At 38.5% G+C, this 20,079-nt stretch overlaps 1 protein-coding gene across 4 annotated transcripts in view; it reads right to left on the bottom strand.

Annotated features, from left to right (window-relative positions):
- The window catches only part of rngtt (RNA guanylyltransferase and 5'-phosphatase), a 91,663-nt gene that overhangs the window by 32,571 nt on the left and 39,013 nt on the right, over nt 1–20,079 (bottom strand). For 3 of the 4 annotated variants that reach the window (XM_044168328.1, XM_044168329.1, XM_044168331.1), the window contains 2 exons: nt 18,980–19,144; nt 2,201–2,269 (listed from right to left, as the gene is read on the bottom strand). In XM_044168328.1, the coding sequence (XP_044024263.1) occupies nt 2,201–2,269; nt 18,980–19,144 (234 nt within the window). The remainder of the gene's footprint in view (nt 1–2,200; nt 2,270–18,979; nt 19,145–20,079) is intronic. The other variant, XM_044168330.1, reaches the window with a different exon arrangement.

The following is a 20,079-nucleotide window of genomic DNA, read 5'->3' as shown; positions in this document are numbered from 1 at the left end:
CACTTTCTCATAAACAAGCAAAAACCAAATGTATGAAAAACCGCAACGGGAAAGATTATATTGTAAAAGAAAACACTATCAGGAATTGCAAGCACCTGCAAATATAAGACATTTTATGTTGCGATATTTGTCAAGACAGTGACGCATCAATTAACCAGCCGCGGAGAGAAGTCTGCTCGGAGATGCAGATCATCTCTGCTCATGTTGCGGTGGAGAGATAGTGCAGTTGTGTAAACCTGCCTCCTCCAAATTTCATTGCCAGCTCTCCTGAGAACTGTCGCTACCGGATGGCTATAGCCACAGTTATACACCGTATGATAATTACTTCACAAATCACAGAGAAGAGCAGAAACTGAAAATGCTCCTCTACAAGAGGGAGAAACACAGACTGTTATTTGGTTGAACTTGATGGACATATCTCTTTAGTTTTATGTGCTGATTGAGCAGGTCCTCGATTACCTCGATTTTTACTGCTGTAATTCTGATGTACACAGAATTACAGCAGTACTACATAATCAATATGAATTCAATGAATTACATACAGCCGTGCTGAGAGAAACAATGCCTCCATATGGTACTCCTTAAAGGGATGTCTTAATCAGAATTTCCCATGCTAATTCTCTCCCATGTGAATTAGCTACATTAAAAGGGTTTTTAGCAATCTTGCTAATCATCACTGATACTGGGGAGGAAATTAGGTAAGGGAGAAAATATAAGCAGTAACTTATATTCACAAAATCACCAGTGTCACATCTCTCATCAGAAAATCTCTGCATTGCTATCTGTGGATTAAAATGCATGTTGCCAAACTCCAACCAAAAAAAGTCAAAATACCTGATTTAACATCTCTGATTAGGCTTGAAGTGCACCATGCCTGAGAAGTGGGGCAGCAGTTGTTCTGTTGATTATTTACCTTTGACTGAAGAGATGTTACATATCCGGGGTCAAAACAAAAGAGAAGCAGGTGTCTAGACACAAAATGTTAAACACCAATAATCCATGTAAGCGAGTGCTGTCCAGTTCTTTGTCATGCAAATCTGCTGGATTCAACCCAGCCAAAAACATTTGCCTGCTCTTGTTGCTTTTATGAAATTCTCCCTCGCTGCTCGAAGGTGTGCTAATAGGTAAAATTATAAACTCTAGTGTAAAAAATTATTACTTGAAATATTCTCCCATGGGAGAGACCTTAAAACCACGAGCTTATTAACATTAACATTATCATATTCCCAATTGCATTCATTTACAGTGCTGTAATGTTCAATTCAGGCATGTTTATAATTTGGAATGCAAGATGGTGGATGCAAAACTGTTTTGGTATACTTTTCTCTTGTTGTGTATATGACTTTGTATGTGTTTTTGCTCTTTTCCTTGTAAAGCACTTTTTAATATCTGGTTTTGATAAGTGCTATTAAACTGATAGATCAAGTGGAGTTGTATGAGAAACTTATCGATAGTTGTTGTATTGCCTACAGTAGATGCAGCGCGTATGTGTAGTCCCACGGTTGAGAAAATGTAGTGCCAAAGGAAAGGGCTGTCTGAAAGCACGGTAAAGCGGTGAGAATTTTACTTTTACAGTGTACACTTAGATTGATATAGATTTTTTTTAGGTCGAACTTTTTTTGGTGGTTAAAATACGTATTACTGTTGATCCCCAAAATAAACTTTATCATTATTATTTTAGAATTACTTGAGGATATAATTAAAAATTAAAGACGCAAAGCAAGTAATCAAGTAAAATAAGGCAGATGCTTCACAAAGTAAGAGTAAACGAATTTTAGATATAGATTGAGATTCTTGATGCTTAACATAAGCCTAATGTGCCAAAGCTGAGAATAATATGCAAAAACCTTATTCAGGACATATTTTTCCTCAAGGAGCATTAGAGTCAGTAGGCACTATAGCTACCTGCAGCTTTATTCCACATCTCAAAATACCTTTAATATTACTTGTACTCACATCTAGATAACTATCTGTCATATTGCTGCACTAATGATAAGTGCATGTAGGTGTGTGGTTTCCTTTACAATAACAGAGGGCAAGACTGATATAGAGCGTGACAAACGGTGGGTGGTAGTGACAAGCTGTCCGATTCTTATGTAGGAGCTTGGTGGAAGAAAAAGCTGTGCCTGACAATCAACCTGTGTCAACAGGACTACGGCTTTGAAAAATGACAGATTGTCATAAAAAGATGGAAGCTTACCCCGCATGGCTGGAAGATAAGCCCGTCGACTTCGTGGCTGACCTGGGACGTGAAGCTGCCCTCCAGTAGCTGAAAAATAGAAATGAGAAGGGCACAATTTCAGTCAAGCAAAACTGATAAATGACAAGATGGGCTGCTGAAAGCTTTAGCTGGGAACACATGACATGACATTGATTTATAAAGTCAACTACAGCTATAGAGTTCCAACATAAGTCTTATACTCGACAAATCCTGCAGCGTTAAAAGCACAAAGTCAGATACCTTGTTTTCATCCATCTAGCACTGAAACCAAGCGCTAATCTTTTTGATTGATAATGCATGACTGAGAGATCAATATCTGTAACTTGACAGCCCAAGTTTAGGACAATAATAGCAACAAATCATTAAGGTCCTGATGACTGGAAAGGGTGGATTTCATCTCTTCTATTAACACCAACCACCCAGCACCACAGCTGTTGCAGAGAAAAGAAACCTATGGCACTATATTAGGCGAGGGATGCCCAGGAGACGTGGCAGAGCTGCTGTACAATAAAAGCACATTTTCCACATCATGAAGCACATCAACAGCCACGGCAACTACAGCAAGGATATTAGAGGCATTAAAATAAGGCTGAATATACCATCTGCACATGAAAATGATGATCCCCCAATTTAACAGCGCTTGCCTTTTTGACTCCTCTTTCAAATAACCCCTCTCTTCCCCCATCTACGATGGGTTCTACCTCAGTTTTAGTAGGGGGGGGTATGTTGTTAGAGTTTTTGCCGGTTTCCAGTACCTAAAACTATTTTTTCTAAGTTATCTTCAAGTAAGAAATTTTGTTCGACAGCACCTGCCCAATTTTGTCACCTCAGAACAGGATAAATTAGATGTCTGTTTTAAGTCACCATTTTTAATTCCAAAAAGAAAATATCAATTCTATATGAGAAAATTGAAATTGAAACTTACCCTCCATGGAGGCCATTAAACAAGCGTGGACCAGAGTTTTTATAAGGTTGGTTGGTATTGCAGTGCAGCTGGAGCACTTGTCCCTTTACAACTGGGCAGGGCTTTGGGTTGGTTTTTTTGGTTGTTTATATTTTATTTTACTTTTTGGTTTGTTTTTCATTGTTTTGCTTTTTCTTTATTTTGTCACCTTGCACATACTTCACTGTGTTCTTCTAGGTTTCCCATGTTCTGTGTTTTCTTGTACTGGCTTTTTGTCCTAATGGAAAATTGAAGCATACAGCTCTACCAACTGTGTGAACATTAACATATCTTCAATAAAATATATATGATAGAAAATAGGGCTGAATATTAGAAATGGGTAGGCTCACATTAAGTGTTGGGGTTTAATTCCAAACACTGTGTCAAAGCAGAGAAGTAAAATTGTACAATATCAGGAATTCTGTGTTGTCAAGCATGAATATGAAGACTGAGGATTTTGTGCGCTTAGACAAGGTGGAGATGATGTGAAGATGACAGCCAAGGTTTGCTGGGTGCTCCATCTTCAGTGATATTTTAAAACGCAAGGAACTGAAATACAAGACCTTCAAATCATTCTTTGAAAAGTGAACACGAGATATGAGAAGAAACTGCAACAGCATGGCAATTCAACCATGTCACTTTCACAAAAATAAAACTGTGCATTAAGTTCAATATGATGTTGTGTTCTTTGTGACGGATTACCAATCTGAACCGAGTATATTTCCAAACTGCCCCGGCATGAAGAGAAACCTGCCGCTGCTGCTTGGAAGGTAGGAAATCAATCTAAAAACCTATCATATGCCTTGGTAAATATTCAGCTGTAATGTAATACCAAATGCCAAATCTAATATATGATTGCATATAACTACACAAAGAACAATCTGTAAGCTTTTTAAAGGGGAGACAGTAACAGAGAGTGCACAATCACTGTCGGACAAGGACTAGGGCTCAAATGCAAAAAAACGGTCAGTGCTAGTATTGCGAAAATATGGATTTTTATATGAACAAAAATGACTATGTGCAATGGGAGAGGTGTAACCCACAGAGAATTATCACCTGGCTTTGCAGTTCCTCCTAGCTCTACAGAGTGTTTTAAATTTTTTTCAGCTCAGTGTTGTCAGTGGTTTTATGGCCCGCAACTTTGTGTCAATATTGTTTTTACAGCTTGTGAAAGCAATTAATGTAGGTTGAAGAGAATTTTTAGAAACATCTTAAATAGAAATAGGAAAAAAATTTAAAATGATAAATCCGAAAGGGTATCTTTGACATACTGTGGAATAATTTGCAGAAAATGAGGATGAGTCACTGACAGTCACAGGAGCTCCATCGTTATCTTGTGTTATGTCAGGAGGAGGTATTTTCTGCAATCCTTTGTGTGAAAACTCTTCAAGTGATCTTTGCTTTTCTGTATGTTCATGCAGAGGGTAAATATATTTAGGCAGGCAGGAAATGGCCTTGGTCAATAAAATAGAAAGGAATGCATTAGTGCACTGCAGTAGATATCAGTTATCATACCAAGCAATAAAGATGAACTTAAGCTGAAAGCAATGCATTTTAGCCATGCAGGAAGGTATTGAAAGGTGGAACAGTATTGTACTTAGAGCGGCCTTATAACATATTGGAAGTCGTCTCCTGTCTCAATGATGGAAATAATAAAATGATTAAATTTTAATTAACAATGCCTGCATCTTTCCACTGATTGTCCAGCTCTGACAATTCAATCAGCAGGCACGGACATTTTGAGTGCCTGTTGACTAGGAGATAGCAAAGTGTGCAGTAAATATGGAGACTGTCAACAATCATCAGAGCCAAGACACATTCACGATGCAGGAGATGACAGATTGCCATCATCTGTCCTCGTGCTGCTTGGAGACAAATCAAATTATAACCTCAATCACAAACACAAGAAAGTGTGTAATATAACATAACTTAATTTGTACTTAATGCAAGGCTGGCAACCCATTTCACACACAGCAGGCTTGTAAGAGACAGTCTCTCCTGTGAATTAAGCCTTTGACCGGTGCATTTTGTCCAGCATTAGACCAAATTGGTCTGTCTCAGCTGCTCAGTAGATAACCATTTATGATGACACATTTAGTCTCTCAAAAAATCTCTTTGAAGTGAACAAAAAGTGCTGTATAATACATCAGATAGTATTTGCTGCAAAGTAGGACATTTATCCATATTTTGAAATGAAGATCCAAAGATACTAGTGTGAACACACAAATGTCTGAATTACTAGGTTTCCGTCGGCTGAAAATTTCTGAAAAAATTAAATGTGCTCTTGGGGCTTACTTTCCATTGTCTATGACATATTGACATCAAGGAGCTTTGCGGAGTTTTCTTTTAAACAAACAAATGTTAGGTTTAAATTCAGTGTAAAACTATTTTAAATCATGCATTGTTTACACAAACAACATGACACGACTGTCCACAGTTCCTAGCTTGCAGTCCTTCTTCCCTGCTGTTGATGGCACATTGCTACTGCCACCAAGTTTCAATCAATGAAATTGGTAGCAGGAATGTGTAAAGAGTCGCCCACATGCTTACGGGCATGCAAGACACAAACAAAACGGGAACCCACATGAAAAAAATGCTACTAGTGGTCAAAAACTACACAGGATACCTTCAAACAATGATAAAATTGTTAGCAAACAAAAACACAGCAGCGCTGATACTGTAACCTGGTTTCGGTCATAAACATATTATCCACCAAAGCTCTTTCTCTGCTGTTTAAAAACCCTCGAACTGCGGCTTGACTTATCTTGTCTCTTGGCGAGCTGTAAGGTTTAACTGGCAATGGTCTAGGGCTTATAGAAAATGGTGTTCATTAAACAACAGATTTATTTATTTATTTTTTTTAAATGTAGACATATGGGATGAACCACACAACTGTGTTGAGTAAGGTTATGTTCCAGGGCTGTTTTTTTGGTAATTTGTGTCATAAATGACAATAGTCAGGTTTCCATCCAGATGTAGTGCACATTTTAAACACATTTCCAGATAATCTGCAAAAGAAAATGCAAATGACTGCACATTTCCATCCACTACTGTTATTTGAATATTAGGAGTTGAGCACATCAAGATGGACGCAACAAGATCGCGTAATTAAAAGAGCACCAGTCAAACCTCAGATAATATAAAACCATGTGGAAAACCTGATGGAAATATGGCATTTCTGTTTGTTTCATGTATTAATTTGAGGAACGTCTCCTCACCTTTGCGGACCACGGCTCTCCAGCCGCAGAGCACTGGTTTTAATAGAGAAAACCACTTATATTATTACATTGTATTATACCGTACATACTTATCAACCTCTAAATCCACTTTGATACTTACACTTATTTTAGCTTTTATACTTTATATCCACTTGTACTTAATTTATCTTACCTGTATTATAGTGTATTATATTTAATTTGCTTAGTACTTCTATTCCTTCTATTCTCAAGTGTGCATTGACATGATAGTGAGCAGCTGTAACGAAAGAGTTTCCCCTCGGGGATCAATAAAGTATTCATGATTCTGATTCTGAAAAATACCCTGTGTCTGTTATATTTATATAACAGACACATATATATATGAATTCACAGTGAATTCACAGTTCCACAAAATACTTTGATGCAAAACATCACTATTTCTCAAAAATGTCTTTGAGGGAAGTGAAGTCATCAGCCCTTAGAGTAGCGCTGCATACATTTATCTAAAGCAACAGAAAACGGTTCAGTCTCTGCTGTATCTGCAAAGAAAGCAGAGCAACATCAGTGCTCGCCAGAATGATGAATGAGTCACAGCAGATCACACAAAGCTTAACAATCATGCTGACATGGAGAAGGCAGATAGCCAGACTAAAAAGAACTGGAGCCTTTATGAGGGAACGGCATGTAGGCAGTAAGATCTGGGAGTTCCATTTCAGTTCTCTTGCCATCTTAGCACACCCACCCACCACCTCCGTCGAGCACAGTGAACCTTGGATGGAGAGATGAACAGAAAGAAGACTTCCACTCACACATCCTCCTACAGTAAGGAAGTTCCTTGGAGCGATAACGGGCAGCAACCCTGCTTTCATGGTAAACCTTTTTAGGAAGGAAACACAAAGTTTTGCCCAATACAGTAGGGTTGTGTGGGCGGAGGTGAACAGCACAGCCCCATTAAGAGATCAAGCTGTCACTGCAGACACCAGGGCAGAGACGGGACATTGGAAAGGCTTGGGGAGACAAATCAACCCGTAAGCAATGTCTTTCCCCTCGAGAGAGCGAATGTCGGGGGGATGGAAGGCATACCACTTTCCTCTCCAATGTTTCATGTTTGGGCTCATTTCACAAAAAGGCACAATGATGAATGATATCGAGTTTGGTGTTAGCTGGAGAGCATCGACATGACATGAAGTATGCCATTCTCCTTCACTCTTATATAGTCTACATAGCGTTGTGTTCTACATAGCAAGCTTATTTTTATTAGACAATCAGACTCAATGAATAATAAATCAGAAACAGTAAAATAAAGAGATTCAAGAAAAATGTCATAAAAGAAACATTTAATATAACTGCACACAAGGACTCAAACAACGTTCACAGTAGTTGCATAATGTCACTTGTGATTTATGACAAACACAAAAGCCCCCTTCATACAAAAGGAACCTTAAGCATCAACCTCTTGGTGCCCCAGTGACAATGTGAAAAGCAAAAGGGGCCACAGGGACCAAATGGTTTTGTAAAATAATTTAGATCTAGGGCAATTTAGCAATTAATCTGACGATAACTTTCTTGGTTAATTGATTAATTGTTTGGTCCATAACATAGAAAACATTTTTGAAAAAATGCCATCATAATCATAATTTCCCAAAGCGCAACATGACCTCTTTAAATGTATTACTTAGTCTAACCAACACTCCAAAACCCAAAGATGATAGTAATAGTGATTAAAAACAGAGAAAAGCTGCCAATTTTCACATCTGAGGAGCTGCAACCAGAGAATATTTGGAATTTTCACTTGAAAAATTAAAACATTTTTGATAAATCGATAAATTGCTGGATTAATTCTCTTTTGATCAAATAATCAACTGATCATTTCAGCTCTCACTGACACTGAACTGGGAAATGGCCCTGCAGATTTGATGACTTGATGACTTAGAGCGAATGCATCCCAGAGATACAAATGAGCAAACTCCACCTATCAGCTGAGAAAAAGATTTGTCTGTTCCTAATATTTTGTGAAGCTAGTTTTGAATTTAGGTAATTGTTTATATAGATTAACAATAGGCATCCATATACCAGTGGCAAAACCAGGCTGAATCAACTGAAGACTAATTTAGAGTGAAACATTGCTGTTACCTTTACCTTTTAAGGCTATTTCACTGGATTTATGTTTCCAGAGATTACAAGAAAATGTCAGACTGTGATGTGTTTTTATGTTTTGCTGCAACAAAGCATCCCAGGTGGGGACATTATATTCTGACCTTGACCCCAACTTTGAATGACCATTTCCTGGTGTGGTTAGAATAACAGATTGTATGGGCTGGACTACAATGGCTCAACTGGAATACAAAATGAGCAGAAATGAGTGGAATGCAGAATAGGTTTTCTACTCATTCCTACACCTAAGATGCCATCCACAGGGCTAACAGCAAGGTGACACTAAACTAAGAGGCAGTAAAGGATAGTGTAGAACCTTAATAATCTCTTTATTCAACAATGTACAATTAACAAAACCAAATTAATGAATGTCACCAACACAACAGGTGTAAGTGACAAAGATACAGCTATGAGCAAAAATAAGCCACTGTGAGTAAAATTATATTAAAAAAACAAACGCGATTAATAAAACTTTATCCTAAGCAGCGGTAATTGGCATGCAGTAAATACAGAGTTGAGGCCTGAGAAGTATCTTTCTAAAAGTAATAAGCAATACATGCAGGGAAGACACTGAAGAGGTAGAAGTTTTATAAATTAGAGTTAACAATTGGTCTCATGTATGTAAAATATGTCTACACCTTATGGTCTATTAATATGCATATGCCAGTAGGATAATGCAGCATGCTCTCATTAACAAAGCAATGCTGTGGTTAATTTTCTGTGCGATTTCACCAGCTTTTCCTCCGCACACCTGAACTGATATTATGCACCTTCCATTCCTGAAGCTTTTATGGAGACAATGGATTGATATTCCAGTCAGACCACAGGGCTCTTTCTCGAGGTTTCTTTCAAAACCTAATGTGAATGGGCCTCTGAAGCCAGTGTGCAGCTCCCTATTAAATCAAAACCCCACATCAGAATGTGTGCAGTCTCTTTCTCAGATGTGCTAAACCACTGGCTGGCCTGGAGTCAAACAAGGTTACGCAGTCTGGAGAAGTTAAACGTCTTCGAACGTCTTATCTTTTGATGGATACTGGTCGTTTTATAAAAACGGTGATCAAGATTAAATTTTACACATTCATTTGTGGTGACAGGGAAAAGATGAACATTAAAAAAGAACAGGCAAGGATGATGAGAAATATCAAGGCACAGCATTGAATTGAAATGTGGTATGAAAAGAACCTGGGGCGAACTGGACAGATGTCTTGATGAGTAACTACCATTAACTAACATTGCCAAATGTGAAATTAGAAAAAGATAGTTATTATCAAGAAATCATTCCACTGAAATTCATAATCTGAGCTGAGGCCCAGGGACACACCAGGAGCCCATCTGTCTATGGGATGACTAGATGGGTACTGATAGCACATTGCCTGGTCAAAGGGTAACTCAGCCAATCAGTGTTAATAGCGGGATGGGTGTAAATTGGGTTGAATGAAAAGTTTCTATACACCACTACTACATTCACTACACTATAACATTTAATTTATAAAACAGTCTCTTTCCAAACTAGTTGTTTGTCTGAAATAGCCACGGCAAACCATTGGCAAATATGGAAAATAGGGCTGCAACCATGGATCTATAAAGAGAACTGGATACAGCGTTCATTCCTGTGAAAGCTGGTCAGTGGCGCATGAAGCCAAAAAAGTTCGACTTCCAGGTATAAAATTACCCGGATCTTCCGCATAGCTTCTGCATTGTGTGGCCCCCACAGGAGCAAGCACACTAGCGTAACACCGACTCCTCCCTCCAGTTTAGCCCTCCACTACCTTGAATGGGGATAAAATGATTTTATTGTGCGGCTCTTCTAGACTTTCCATGTTACTGGACCAAATGAATCAAATTCTGATAGTGAAACAAGTCATTTTGCGGGGGCTGAGATGCTCAAAAAAACGTTTTACAGCCGCTTCTTTCACAATTTAAGTCTATCGGGAAAAGTCGGACGTGGAAATTGTAATTCCACAGTTTGGCCACTATGTGAAATTGGTTGGGACTAATGATTATGTTAAATTAATTAAATTAATCTACAGATTATTTTCTCGACTAATTAGTTAATCATCTGGTCTGTAGAATGTCAGCAAAAAGCAAAAAGTGCCTGTCACAAGTTTCCAGAGCCCAAGGTGACGTCTTAAAATGTCTTGTTTTGTCCAACTAACAGTCCAAAACAATAATCCATATTCAATGTACTATTATAGAAAATATTCACATTTGAGAAGTTGGAACTAGCAATTTTTTGCTTTTTCTGTGAATTGACAAATCAATTAATTGACTAATCATTTTAGCTCAGAGACAATTACTGTATTCTGTAGTATTTAACTCGAGAACTTTTGTTAAGGGGTGTTAAATCAAGTGTTTAAGAAAATAGGTGGGAAAAAATTGACAAAGCATTAAAAAACACGCTTCAGGTCACAGCTACACCCACTAAGTGAATGTGAAACACATACTGTGTAGACAACGGGTTACTATAAGCAAAAATAAAACCCTTCCCATCAGGACTGTTGAGGGTGCAAAAGTTGGTGTGACAGAATGTCAAAGCAACTAAATCATACATGATTAGTTATCCATCCATTAGTTATGTTGCAGAGATGGGACTTTGGCCAGTGCACGTCTGTGCTAAAGCAAACCACTGCCTGTTAGACACATCACCGGCCTGTCTCGAAGAAAGAAAAGATAAACCGACAACTACAAACGCACATGAGTGCCGAGCACAGCCCACACACTCAGACACATTCATGCAGACAGCAGACAGAGTGTCAGTGTGAAGAGGCAACAACCAGGAGGCAGCCCTTCACTAGGCACCAACAGCATGCAGCTGTAGCTGTGCTGTCTAAGCTACAGTAGAAAAGACTGCCTCTGCAATGAGCTAGATAGCACTGGGGTTGGCTGGATCTCAGACAGAAAAGAACATTTGACTTTGGTTTTGAAGGTGTACAAAACAATTTGCTTCCCTAATTGCGGTTGGGAGATGGAGCCAACTAATCCAGATTTAGCTGTGGCTGAAGCACATATTTATTGAGCTAAAACTGTCACTGAATGTGATACTGTATTGTATCACAAAATACACTAGAAAAGGCTACATTTAAGCTTAAGGCTGCAACATTATCAGTCAATGTTTTGTCCAATGAAATGTTCAAAACTCCAAGATATTCAGTTTACTATCACATAAGACTGAGAAAATAAGCAAATCCTTACAATTGAGAAGCTAAAATTGTTGGGTATTTTTAATTGATAAATGACTTCAAATAAATTAATTTGTTGATGCTTTAAATTAATCAATTAAGTTATTAAAGTGATTATTAAAATAGTTGCCAATTAATTTTCTGTCAACTGTCTTTTCGCCAGCTTAGTTTTACTGCCCTACCGCATGTATATTTTAGATAATGCATTTTTCTATGGAAGAACACCACCACTCGTATTATAAGTGTGCTTTGGTGGAGGAGTGGAGTGGGTGGGTACAAAATTCTATTCAGTGCAGTTACACTGACTTAAATGTACATTTACAGTGCAGTTATACTAACTTAAATGTACATTTACATACCTGGAAGTGTCCCTGTGATTATCCAGCTACAAAAGCTCTTATAGAAGTGAAAAATACAATATGTTACAGTATGTCCTTAAAAAAGGACAACTTTTTTTGTTGTTGCTAAAAGCTCTGGTGAACACAAGCTTAAATGAAACAGTGATGGTCTATTGGCTGCAACTTAGCTCCAGCTTATCATCACCTGTAAGAGTGAGGATGATTTTATATAATTTATTAATAAGCCAACCAATTAAAATTATATCCTTGTGTTTTTCCACTTTCAGGGTGGAAGCTAGTTAGCCTAGCTTGCTAAGTTCCACTTTTCGAGTGGAATAGAAATTTAACAGCACAATGTGTCCACCCAATGTTACATTTTGTCAAGGGACAGACGGCTTAAACGGTTGGTAGCCAATGCTTTCAAACTCATAGAAAAGGGGTGAAAAACATATTCATTGGATATAGTGTGATGTTTTCCAGTTCGCATCATAGAAGTCGATAGTGTGTGTCCTAGCAACGTCAGCTCTTAGTCAATCAGCCAACCACTGCCATGGGAAATACCCACTTTAAGCTTAGATGCTATTTCCACAGATATGTCCAAAAACTGTTTTATCCGCTTTTGTAAAATGGGAAATACACACAACAGTTCCTGTATCATTGTACTTTATACAGTATGTCCTTACACAAAAACTGTTCAGTTTGATGTGGATTTGTTTTGCTATGGCAGCAGCTGTGCTGGTTAGCTCAGAATGACTTACTGTTGAGAGGGCTGGATGGCAAGGATATCATGACATCACCGTGGGTCATACAGAAAAGGCAGACAGCAAGCTAAAGGCAGAATAGGTGGTGAAACGCAAAATAAATACAAAAGTCATAAGAACATCTGAAGAAAGACACCTGTTGACCTGACCCAGAGGATGCATGTTCCTTTCCTTGAGTACATCGAGTCTGAGCCTGGAAGGCACAAGGAGAGCAGGTGAGCAGAACAAATAAAATGAGCCTACATACTGCCACACATTCACATTCTCTCTCTCTCTCTCTCTCTCTCTCCAGAGAACCCGACCTTTACTGTATAGATGTGCCATGCATCATCAGATGTTGCATAATGTCTTGGAGGTTTTGAAGAAAACAAAAAAATTTGAAAGCAACAGAGGTAAACAAACATTAGTCATCGAGTCCATATGTGTGTTCTACAATGCAGATAAGCCCTTATAACAGTCAACATGTCTCCCTCTGTGAGTGGGTGCAGCAGCGGAGAGAGAGGATGCAGATGATAAAGTACAGCTTGTTCTTGGACCTAAACCTTGGAGGATGGGTGTATTACCAAGGCCAGAGGTGCAGGCTGATCAATGCTTAATTGCATTGTATTTCATATACTGAGTAGGACTCACAGCTGTGAGATATCAACCATCTATCTTCCCCCGCCAAAGGATTCCCACATTTCTGCTCTTAATTAGAACAAATAGCGTAGGTTCACAGGTCAGATTTTACTTCACTAGTTCTGCCATGATCCAGCAGAAGGCTTATAACAATATTGTGAAATGACAGAAACATAGATAGGGGAAATTCTAAGCACCTATTACATCTCTGTATTTGAGCTGATACAGTTGGCGTGGAATCACCACAAACTAACTCAGATATCGACCTCAGATACAGCACAATACCAAAAGCCTGATTTTTATTTTAGTTAAAGCACACATAAAGTAAACAAAGATGACAGAGACCCAGGGTCTTGCTTTTCCATCTCCAACAGTTGGAGACTCGACAGCTGACATAGGTGTGAGGTCAGTGAGAAACAAGGAACCTGCAGACTGACAGCACTCAGCTAATGAGACATGCTGTTAAGGAGGAGTTACTTTTTTTAAATCTAGCCTGGCCACCACAAAGCTGCCCTGACAGGAAGACTCTGACTCATGGATCAGGGTATAAAGACAAGAGGAGGACCATGTGAGGAGGACATTTACATTCAGTCAAGGACTGTTAACTGTCAGGAAAGGATAAAGAGCCTTGTCATCGCAGTTATGTGGTTGGCTGAAGTTACTCAATACACTGTCTGGAGAACCTTGCTACAGCCTGAGCTGCAGGGCACGCTCTCAGATTTCACCTAATCTCTGCACTGAAAATGTTAATTATCTGAACCTGGATTCCATTTGTGGAGACCTTTCCAAGTGCATCAATCCATTTACATCTTATCTAGAAAGATGGCGAAGGCATTTCTGGCTTTGCAGAGATATCTGTTTAATTTCTAAAAATAAATGTCTTTGGAATTAATTTAAAATTTATATACAGCAGATAACTCATATGAAGACGCGCTGGTGTTAGGTTAAACTCTCTGCACTTATTCTGTAACCACTGGGCTGCTTATAATGTGTAGGCCTCAGGTCCACACGACAGCCACAGGTGACAATCAACACAGTGCTAATGTATTAATGATAAGCCTGAGACCCTGATGTATAAAATGTCTCTTAATAAGCTTCAACCTAACCACAAGCTTAGCATGGAATCGAGTATCACCCTATCAGGTAACACACAATCAGAAAATTGAAATCAGAAAATGTCTGGATAGCCTGGAAAGGAACAGCAAAAAGAATCTACAGGTGGGTCTCAAATTAAACGTAACTGGAAACAAAACTGTGATTGAAACCACAAATTTGTTTTTATCAGTCTGTTGTAACAAGTCCATAGGATGCAGTCAAGATCAAACTTGTAAGGTAATATTCTTGTGAGGAAACTGCAGCAGCAAAGTAGCTCTCAATGCAAGATAAACAGCCCACCAAACAAAATAGACACTTTAATGCACATCAGCTATTGTGATTTCATAAAAATCTTTTGGCTATTTTGTATTCAGTTCAAACACTAAACCTTAATCTCACCTACTGTGATTAGGTTAGAGCTCCATGAAAAAGCTGCAATCTTACAGAAGTATCTCGACAGAAGGTCTCTATCCAAATTCAATCTCAGTTCAAAAGGGTATTTCAACATGAGATCGACTCTCGGGTAAGAAACTAATTCTTTCACCTGAAGTCTTGGGAGGAGGTGGGTGATGGCCTGGGGTTAACTGGAGATATCAGTCTCATAGGGGAAACTTTATTCAGCTTAGGCCTAATTTCTTTAGAGATATGATAAATGAGCGAGGGATATTAGATATTCTGTGAAGGGCAAAGACAAATTAACACCATCTAATTTCCTTTTGTGACTTTATTAAATCTGAATACACCATGAGTCACATTTAATTACTGTATGTTCTGCAAATGGCTTATTCAAACAGGGTACACCTCATCAAATGTTTCACTTTCAAGAACTAAAAAAAGAAAGAAAGAAAATAATTACTCCAATTAAATGATTCCTGCTTTGGAGAACGATGAAGTAAGTTGGACAAATGTAACCATAATTTGTGCATATAAAATCATGGGATATATTGAAAAACATATGGAATCTAGACAACACTAAATGTCTAGCACTGTCTAAATGAAGACAATTTGACAGCTGCTAACAAAAACAGCTGATTTAAGTGCATCCTATCCACCCAATATATTAAAATAAGGGTCACCCAGCAATGTCCAGGCTACTAAAAACATGCAATTAGAGCTTCAACAAATAATTGTTTTCATTATCAATCAATCTCGATTATTTTCTCGGTGATCCAATTAATCATTTGGTCTATAGAATGTCTACAAGCTGAGAAAACGAAGAAACCTTCAAACATTCACATTTGAGAATTTGGGACAGGAGAATTTTCTTCTTTTTTTCTTCAAGAATGATTCACAACAATTAATCTATTATCAGAAGCTAACTAACTAGTCAACTAATCGATTAATCGTTGCAGCTGTACAGGCAATTGTATTGCGAGTGCGGCATTCAGGTGAACAAAATTAATTTAATCAAACTCACTACATCCAAAACATTTCAACAAATTTCAGCACTTAGGAGTTCTAACTTTTGGGATTTATCCTCAAGGTCATAAGAAAAGCCCATGTTACAAATAGTTGAGCTTTGCATATCCTGGTCTGAAAACATGAAACATATTAAAAACAGTTTGAGTTGGATGGTTTTTTTTTTTTGACTTGTTAAGCCCACTCTCTATGGAAATTGAAAAAATCATCAGCTCTCTGTAGCCCCCTAAACTGTAACACTCACTTCTATAATCCCAGGAGAAATATGAATTTCTGCCTCATAAACAGGTTCTCTATGTAATTGCCAATTCTGTTGCAGCAACGAGCAAGAAAATGACCAGAAATCCCAGTCTTGACTTGATTTCTAATTCCTTGAAAGAAATACACAGATCTCTTTGGTCAGTTTACCAGTGTCCAATATTTATTTTAAATCTTCCATAATTTTCTGCAGGTGCTGTAAGTAGCAAGAGTATGTACTGTAAGTGAGGGGCCTGGTTCACACCAGTCTTGTTCACATCAGATGCATGACAATAAATCCACCAATAAAAGTAGAGTAGAATCTCTTAAAGATAGGTTGCAGTATTAAATGCTCTAAGTACAAAACTAAACATGCAACATGCAATTAACTGGAGATCAGACACCACCAACTGCGTTAGGAAAAGCCATTAAATTCAGAATTATTTTCTATTCAAAATATATTTTGTCAGCCAAGTCCATTCAACTTACACAAGAGGGAAATTCCAAAAATATATTATCTGGTTGTCCCAATGTACAATTTCTGTAATACAAAAAGGGGTCTTTGTAAGATAATTGGACAAGTGGAGGAAGCAAAGAGAATAAATGTTCCCAATTGGTGGAAAATGGCAGCATGAATGTATAAGTGTCTGAGATGAAAAACAGCAGCGTAGCAACAGACAAAAGCCATCATACAACTCCAGCATCTGACTGACATTTTCCTAAAAGGAATTTCTGGTTGATATGCCATGAAGTGGAGGGTTGTGCAGCCATGAATTAATGAGACAGATTCTAGTTTCCCTCTTTTAATGCCCCATACAACAGAGATATGGCTGTATGGGGAGCAGATGGCCACTACACAACACAATAGAGCAGTCAGAAACCAGACATAGTCCCAGTGACTTCATTTCTAGAATATCTTCATCAACATACCCCACAAAAGGGTGGGGGGTGATCCTTCATAAAAGTTTTTAGAGCAGTAGACAGCACAGGGTTAGACCAGAGGTAACTCAACTATTCATACTAAGAATTTTAAAAAGGACAAAAATACCAAGATATCATTGTTGGCAGAGGAAGACATGACCACAACACAAAAAATGTCTAAAATTTCACCCCCTCCGTATACTTTGATCATCTGTGAATGTGCAGTGCCAAGGTTTCCGGCTGATCTTGGCCCGAGCAAAGCATCAAATTAATTGCACTCTGACCTCCCACAGACCTGATATTAGGGCAGGCCTTTGAGAAAGGCTTAACAGCTATTCAGAGGATAAAAGCTCTGATGTCCTCAGCCTGTGAACAGCACAGTATTTTAACCTAAGGTGTGATCATTTATTTATTATATGGAACAAGGAAAATGCAAAAAATGTGATCATCTGAACCAAAATATTCAAGAAAATGTGACTATTAACATCATGCATTTAACACTTATTCTTGGTATTATCAAGCAGAAATTATAGCCATGCCAGGTGCTAGGAAACGTCCAACAAAATCTATGGAATCATGTCCTTTACCGTACTTACCAACTCACACAATAATGACTTAGATCAGCAGTGTAATGTAATGCTTTACTCTGCCATCTTTTTGACATTAATCTACTTATACCTCACCGTGTAGTCGCACAGGCTGAGACAAAGACATAGGAAGAGGGAATCATTGTCAATTGAAGCTTAATACACATGGAGGAGCTGGCAGCAGAGCTTTATAGACAAGGCACAAGGCACGTGCTTGACCAATCAATGATATCAAAGTCATCAGTATAGCAAACTGCACCAAGATAGTTTCTGGCTTACCAGAGGTATTACCTACAAAGCAATGACTTTTTGGGGGCCAGGAACTATTCCCCAGGACTGACATTTAGACCCTGGTGCCTCTGGTCAAGACACAGATAAAGTTCCTGAGTTCCTAAAAAGGTTCCTGAGTTTCTGGAAAAGTTCCTGTGAAAGGGGGCTACATGAAAGTCAGAATTAATGACAAGGCTAAACCTTGGAAGAGCCCAGAGTCCACCAGGAATGTGCTTGATTTTTTGCTAAGAATACGGACACAACTCCAGTTATACAAGGACTGGATGACAATAGCCCGGAAACCCATTTTTACATCCCCAGAAGGCATCTAGCCATGTCCCTGATCATAAGCCTTCCCTAAGTTGACAATACAATAGAGAATGGATGGACAAACTCTAATGGCCCCTCCAGTATCTTTACAAGAGTAAAAAACTGGTTCATTCCTCCACAACAAGATCCACAATCCCCCCTCCTGAATCTGAGGTTTAATAAATGGCAGGATCCAGCTTCCAGGACTGTGGCATAAGTCGAAACCCCGGGGTCTTGAGAGCCAGTTTTCACAGGCAGGGGCATGTCAAGGCCTCAGCCTTTTCCTGCCACATAGGTGGCACATGGCAGCCAACACACACTATGTTGTGAGGCCGAGCCTGATCGGTCCCAATGGGTATAGGACCAGCTACCAGGCACTGCAAGGTCCCTCATACCAGCCTGTTTCCCTATACTGGATGAGATTGTGCTTTCCATAAGACGCCGGTACATAGATGTCTTTCAATTGCTCTTGCTCTGGCTTCTCACCTGGGACCAATTTGCCTTGGAAAACCCTATGAAGAACTGTTGCCCTGGAAAACACAACTTCCAGGGAGGTAACTTAACACTGACTCACAAATTTCATTTATACAATATGTAAGAATTTTGGGTCATCTGGATGTGTACATCTTAGTGAGAAAAGCAGGAATGAGTTTTGACTGGGTCCCATATGTGAATGAAATGGGGAGAATAATGGCTTGGAAAGTGAAAAGGATGCCTTTGTTCACTTTACCTTGCGTGATGCATGAATGTCAAAGAAGGGCTTATTTCGGACACTGAAGGGTTCCTTGGTTTTGTCAATCTGTCCAGTCTTCATCTTTTCCATCCGGGGAGAAATGATCTCCTTTTCAATGCATAACAGCCGGATATTGAAATCACACTGGCCAACAGGCTGTCCCTAAAACACAAAAACAAACAAACTCAGTCATCTCTTAATGTACCCTGGGAGTGATTTCATTTAGACTGTTATGCAGATAAAAATCATTGTCATCAATATTAATACCATCAATAAGCCAAAACAATACAGAATAGTCTTCATTTGGACTCAATGGTGCAATGGAGCATATATCTAACATGAAATTCTTTTGGAAGAATATTTTACAGATATTACAAGATTAATGAGCTGCCAATTCACTGCCATAGCAACACTGTTAATCTAACTTTTTGTGAGGTACAGGGCTCACACTTTTGTGAGTCACAACAAAACAGACATTTTCAAAAGTGGACCAATATACCTCTACACCGCTGTCACACCAACTCTAAAGTATACTTTATACAGCGTTTTATTGGATTCAGAACCTGACATGTGGCAACACGGTGATGAGCCATAGGATTAGCGCTGGACATTAAATGATTAGTCGATTAGTGATTAGTTGATCGACAGAAAATTAAAATTGGCAAATATTTTCATAATCAATCAATAATTTTTTTTAGGTAAAATCGCCAAAAACTATCTGGTTTCAGCTTCTCAAGATGAGAATATCAGGCTGGTTTTCTTTGTCTATCTATTAAACTAAATATCTTTAGGTTTTCATATGATGAGGTTTTGATAAGATTTGCAAATATGTCAAGTTGGGCTTTGGGAAATTATGGGCATTTACTATTTTGTGACATTTTATGGACCAAATGATTAATTGATTAGCCATGCAAATAATCAACAGATGAATCAATAATGAAAATAATCATTACTTGCAGCCCTAACTAGCACTATAAAACCTTGCCACACACAATCACGTCCTCATAGCATCAATAGAAGTGAGTATAAGTTTTATACAGCGTATAAACGTATTTATGGCTACAATATATGTGAGCAGTACGCAGGTACATACAGTA

Source organism: Siniperca chuatsi, linkage group LG16 (assembly GCF_020085105.1).
Source record: "Siniperca chuatsi isolate FFG_IHB_CAS linkage group LG16, ASM2008510v1, whole genome shotgun sequence".
Classification (NCBI taxonomy): Eukaryota; Metazoa; Chordata; class Actinopteri; order Centrarchiformes; family Sinipercidae; genus Siniperca; species Siniperca chuatsi.
Note: the sequence above shows the minus strand (reverse complement) of the source record. Positions and strands in the feature narration are given on the sequence as shown.